The sequence below is a fragment of the Drosophila suzukii genome, chromosome 3 (genome assembly GCF_043229965.1).
Source record: "Drosophila suzukii chromosome 3, CBGP_Dsuzu_IsoJpt1.0, whole genome shotgun sequence".
Taxonomy (NCBI): Eukaryota; Metazoa; Arthropoda; class Insecta; order Diptera; family Drosophilidae; genus Drosophila; species Drosophila suzukii.
Window position 1 is genome coordinate 45,132,616 of NC_092082.1, and position 6,000 is coordinate 45,138,615.

Below are 6,000 nucleotides of genomic sequence, written 5' to 3' on the forward strand. Positions count from 1 at the left end.
CCGATCAGGTTAATGTATGATTTAAATTGCAAACACAATAGAAAGGGCGCGGGAGGGAGGGCTTTTTGCTCCTAGCATTTTTTCTCTTTGTGCATTTTTATGCGCCAAAAAAGAAGTATATTTCAGGGAAAAGGACCGAAAATCCGTGCACATAAAATTGGCGGCAAAAACTTTACAGCGCTGTAAATCTTCTGTTATCTCTTTAGTCTACGACTAACCATCGTAAGCGAATCTTCTGCCCGTGTGCCGAATGCGATTTTTGCGAAGTTTTCAAATGTCTTCCAATTTTGCAAGCAATTTAACGTAAACTCAATAAATTAATTTTCCTTTGCTAAAAAGTTAAAGTAAATTTGTGTTTTTGCGCGCACGCGAGTTGTTGCTGCTTTTGCCGACGTCGCTGCCGCGATTTGCTGATGACTGGTTGCTGAGCACTTTGCTAAGTACCCTTTTTAAAGTAATTTTATTAACAATAACAAACATTTCTATTTTCATATTGTACATTTTTTTCTGGTAAATTTCCAATTTTAAATTTTTTTCATTTGTTCATTTTTCATTTTAAAGTAGTTTCATTGACAATTATAAATATTTATATTTTCATATTTAAAATTTTTTCCGATTAAATTTTGATTTTAAATTTTTCTAATCGCTTCGCTCTTTTTTCTTACTTATAGAAATATAAAAAATTGCCCTTTTAAAAGCTTTTTTTATATTTTTATAAATTTACGTATTTATTACCTAATAGTCCTATAAGTTTTAGTCTTTTTAAGGACTAACACTTATAATTCTATTTATAAATTAAGGTTTTTATTTATTCACTTAATTAAGTGTTTTAATAATATTTGTTAGGTAGTTAAAGTAGACATTATAATAATATTTGAAGACTAGGTCTTTTTAAAGACTTTTTCTTTGATTACTATTATTTTATATTTTCAATATTTGTATATACTAATAAAATAGTTCTATTAATTTTGCTTAAATAATCCTTTTTTAAAAAATTATATTTATTATTTATATTTTTAAGATATATTTTCCATTGGGGAAATTTAAAAAATTGTATAAAAATGGCTCGTTTAAATAGACCTACTGCATCTCAACGGGCTAGGAATCAATTATTAAGAAATATGGCAACTAGGGAAAACATTGAGTATGCAGAGATGGAGAGGATAGAAAATGTAGAAGCTCATCGTAGGCGAAGGGAAAATATTTTAGTCAGGGATGCAGAGCAGGGCGTTAATACAGCGTCTCGTAGGTCAAGACGCCTCAATATTACCGCTCGTGCAGTCGAACAAGCTGCCGATACTCAGCGTCGTTCAGAAAGGCGACAGATTAGCGAGCTTAGAGATATAGAGCAGGATCAAGACACAGCGAACCGTAGGGAAAGGCGGCGAAATAGCCAAGTCCGAGCTACAGAGCAGGTTCAAAATACTGCTGAACACTCGGAAAGGCGCTCGAATCCTGCTTTCCGTGCGGATGAGCAAGCAGCCGATACTCGGCGTCGTTCTATTAGACGGCGAAATAGCCAAGTGCGAGCTACAGAGCAGGCTCAAAACACTGCTGACCACTTGGAGAAGCGCTTGGATCCTGTTTTTCGTGTGGGTGAACAAGCAGCCGATACTAGGCGTCGTTTTATTAGGCGGCAAAATAGCCAAGTCCGAGCTACAGAGCAGGTGCAAAATACTGCTGACCACTCGGAAAGGCGCTCGAATCCTGCTTTCCGTGCGGATGAGCAAGCAGCCGATACTCGGCGTCGTTCAATTAGGCGCTTGGATCCTACGTATCGTGCGGGTGAGCAAGAAGCAAATACCCTGCAACGAGCACAGGTTAGATCAACACAGGATCGCCTGTTGGAAAGAGCGCAGGATAGGGCTAGGAGAGCTACAGCTAGAAGTGTTAGGGATCGCAGGGTCGTCGAGCAGGCGAGGAATACACTGGCTCGACGAAGTGCACGTATAGCTGCTCGACAAGCAGCCATCGATGCAATTCAAAATACAAGGAAGAACGCTATAGTCGAGTACCTCGACTATCAGATACCCGTTACTCAGCTAAGTAGAGATATGCAAGTAGCAAAGCGAGATTAAAATGCGCCACCTACCGGCGGTATACAGATTTATGCGTTATGGGCGTTAGAGTGGGCGTGGCAAACTTTTGGGTCAATCGATAGGTATTGATGAGAACAATACATTTCAGTTAAAATTTTCTATCTAGCATCAAAACTGTAGGAGCCACAGTTTTGGGCGGTTTGTGGGCGTTAGAGTGGGCGTGGCACTGTACTGAAACAAACTTGCGCTGCGCAGGAATCTTAGGAATCTGCGTGCCTAATCCCAGTATTGTAACTCTCATAGTTTCCGAGATCTCAGCGTTCATACGGACAGACGGACATGGCTAGATCGACTCGGCTAGTGATCCTGATCAAGAATATATATACTTTATGGGGTCGGAAACGCTTCCTTCTGCCTTTCCGACGAATCTAGTATACCCTTTTACTCTACGAGTAACGGGTATAATAAGTCAAAGAGTTAGTCAGTATAGAAGCCTTAGTGGAAACAGGGAAGCAGAAAACCTTCGGAACTCAATCCGAAGTCAGGAGATATGGCTTATTATGTCTCAGGGGCATAGGCCCAGTAGAAGACCTACTGAATTGAAAGTTCTTATAGCCACTTTTAATAGAAAAGTGAAGCTTGGTCCCGATCAGATTTGCCTTTGTTGTAAAGGATTGTGGTTCCCAAAGCAAATAAATAAGCTTTCTAGAGCCTATTTAGAAGAACATTGCGAGTTCAGGGAAGAGATTTACCAAAATGCAAGCCAGCTTGCTTTCACTGGTGAATCTTATAAGTTCTGTGCAACCTGTCACAGCAACATAAAAGCCGGCAGAAAGCCCAAAGGTGCCATTTCCAACGGCCTAGATTTCCCAGAAATTCCTCATTGCTTAAGGAGCTTACTCTCTTGGAGGAACGACTGATTTCACCTCGCCTTCCATTTATGATTATGAAGTCGATAGGTCATGAGCGTCAGAGTGCTATAAAAGGAGATGTTGTAAATATTCCAATTCCAGTAAGCAATACGTCCCTCCCAAGAGCTTTTAATGAAGCTGAGGTTATACAGCTCCACCTCAAGCGAAGAATGGAATATGGACATGATTTCATGGCAAAGACCAATAGGCCTTCTAAAATTGCTGACGCTATTAGATACTTAGTGAATACCGAGCTTTACAGAAAGCATAATGTGTCAGTAAACGAGCAGTGGATCTCTGATTTTACATCCGAAACTGTTCCCTTCATAGCATCTCAAGCTGACTTAGCATTAGTAGAGGAGCAATTAGCCATCCAGCAGGAGGATGTAAATTCGGAGGCGACTAATTCCGATGAGAATGCGGAAGCCGAAGAGCTAAATCCTGGAGGACAAGAAACGATGCTTGAGAATAACCAGACACACAATGTAGAAATTCCGAGAATTACAATGGCTCCAGGTGAGGGCAAAAGACCTCTCGACGTGATTATCGATGCTGACTCTGAAGAATTAGCGTTCCCAAGCATATATGCTGGCGTCAAGAGACCATCTTCAGAGAGTTATACAACCGTAGTTAGGTCTGAGCTCAGGAACGTAGATAGAAGAGGTTGTAGAACTGAAAAGTTATTCTTCAATTATAAGAAGTTGGAATTAATTAAAATTCTAAACAATATTTCAACTTGCTTACGTAAGCGCAGCGCCTCCATCGCTATAACAGCTGCTAACGTACTTGATGAAGATTTTATGGGCAACTTAATTAGCCATGATGATGGATATCGAATTCTTAAAGATATTCGCACGTCTCCAGCTTACTGGCAAGAAGAAAAGAAGAAAGTCATGGCTATGATTCGCCAGTTTGGTTTGCCAACTTTCTTTATAACTCTGTCGGCCGCTGAAACTAGGTGGCTATAGCTGATAGTACTGCTCAAGCGCAATGTAGATAGGGTTGAAATAAATGAAGAAGAAGCTTTAAATTTACAATTTAGGGAAAGGGTGCGCCTGATTAGGACAGACCCAGTGACGTGTGTTAGATATTTTGATTATAGATATAGGGAAGTTCTTAAGTTAATGAAAAAACCTGTTGGTATCTTTGGAAGTAATTTTGTTACTACCTATTACTGGCGAGTTGAGTTTCAACAGAGAGGTTCACCTCATATTCACGATATGTTTTGGCTGAAAGATGCCCCGGAAGTGGATTTCAACAATGAAGAATCTATGTCTAGTGTAATAGCCTTCATTGATCAGTTTGTAACTGTGGATGTTACAAACACAGATTTGGCTCCGTATGTTGAATACCAAAAGCATAAGCACGGGCATTCGTGTCTTAAAAAGGTGCGCGGACAATCTGTTTGTCGATTCGGTATTCCATATCCTCCAATGCCCCAAACGGAAATATTGAAGCCACTTCCTGAAGAAACTCAAAACTTTTCTCTTCACCACGAAAACTTAAAAAAAATTCGAAGCTTTTTGCTTCGCGATCAATCAGATGATTTGATTAGCCATCTTAGCATATTTGAAAATTTTCTTTCTCATGATCAGGTGACCCTAGTTTGAAAAAACCACAGATTTTTCTGAAGAGAACATTTGCAGAAATTCAAGTTAATGCTTATAATAAACACATTCTTTTTATGCAAAGGGCAAATATGGATATCCAGTTAATTTTGGACCTTTTTGCTTGCTGTAGCTACATAATTAATTATATTAACAAATCCCAAAGGGGTATTTCGGAGTTAATGCGAGAAGCAGCTATTGACATTCGACGAGGCAATTCAAGCATTCGGCAAAAGCTACAGTATCTTGGTCACACTTGTTTCGGGCACTGAGATCTCTGCTCACGAGGCCTTCCCTCCAGAACAACGAGTTCGTATGCTTAGACCTACAAGCGTCCTGCAAAATATGCCTCAGAATTTCACTGACATCTTTCAGAAAGGTTTGCTGGACAGATACGAACAAAGACCAGATTCTCATGTGTTTAGCCGATTTTGCTGCAAATTATGAGTTTTCAAAAAGCCGGGGAACAACTCGTCAAGGGAGAAATAGTGACAACGAAGCTGAAGAAGAAAATGATATTTTAGGAGAAGTTTATTTCGCGCTTCGCGACGGTAGTGGTTTTGTTAGAGAAAGGAATAGGAATATAGATAGACAGAATAATTTTAGAGCATTAGTGATGCTTTTTTTTCCGTGGAGAGACGAACAGGTAGATTTAGTACAGAGAAATTGTGAGGAATTTTACCTAGGGAATAAAGAGGCTATTAAAGCCAATTTTGATAGATTTAATTCCATAGAAAGTTTGGAAGACGCGCTTAGAAGGGCCGTGGAAGTAGAGGAGAATAATGAGGAAAATATAGATGAGGAGGCCGCAGTTAATGAGGAGTTTAGGGCCCTAGCTTTTCCGGAAATATCTTCTCAAATAAATGTTTTAAACTAAAACAATAATGTTCAAGAAATTGATCCGGATAGCAATATCTGGATAATAAAGCTCCCGCCAATTATTTCCGCTGAAAACTTAGCGACTTTAGTTAGATCCCTCAATTTGAAGCAAAAAACCTTTTTAACGCATGTTTTGCATAATGCAAGAAGAAATGCTAGTTTTTATGAGTCGTAGGAGGCGGAGCAGGTGTCGGCAAGAGTAGACTTATTTCTACACTATTTCAGTCCCTTTCCAAGGAGTATAATGGTAGAGCAGGATGCGACCCAACTTCGGTTAAAATATTATTGTGCGCTCTTACAGGCAAAGCTGCTTTTGGAATCGGAGGCTCCACTCTTCATTCCATGCTCTCTCTCTCTCCCTGTAAATCAGGCTGGGTCTGCATTTAGGAGCTTAAGCCCTGATTTGTTAAATATCCTGCGTTCTAGATTTATTGATCTCAAAGTAGTTATAATAGACGAACTTTCTATGGTCAGCGCAACAATGTTTTCCCATTTGGACTCTCGCCTAAAGCAAATTTTTTCCAACGTCGATGCTCCCTTCGGAGGTATGTCGGTCATCGTGTT

At 39.7% G+C, this 6,000-nt stretch overlaps 1 protein-coding gene across 1 annotated transcript; it reads left to right on the forward strand.

The window, feature by feature from the left end:
• Positions 1–1,121: 1,121 nt before the first annotated feature.
• Positions 1,122–5,434, forward strand: LOC139352799 (trichohyalin-like). The gene is made up of 3 exons (XM_070995429.1): positions 1,122–2,046; positions 3,281–3,466; positions 5,292–5,434. Exons 1-3 carry the CDS (start codon positions 1,122–1,124, stop codon positions 5,432–5,434), a joined length of 1,254 nt encoding a protein of 417 aa, XP_070851530.1.
• Positions 5,435–6,000: the final 566 nt, after the last annotated feature.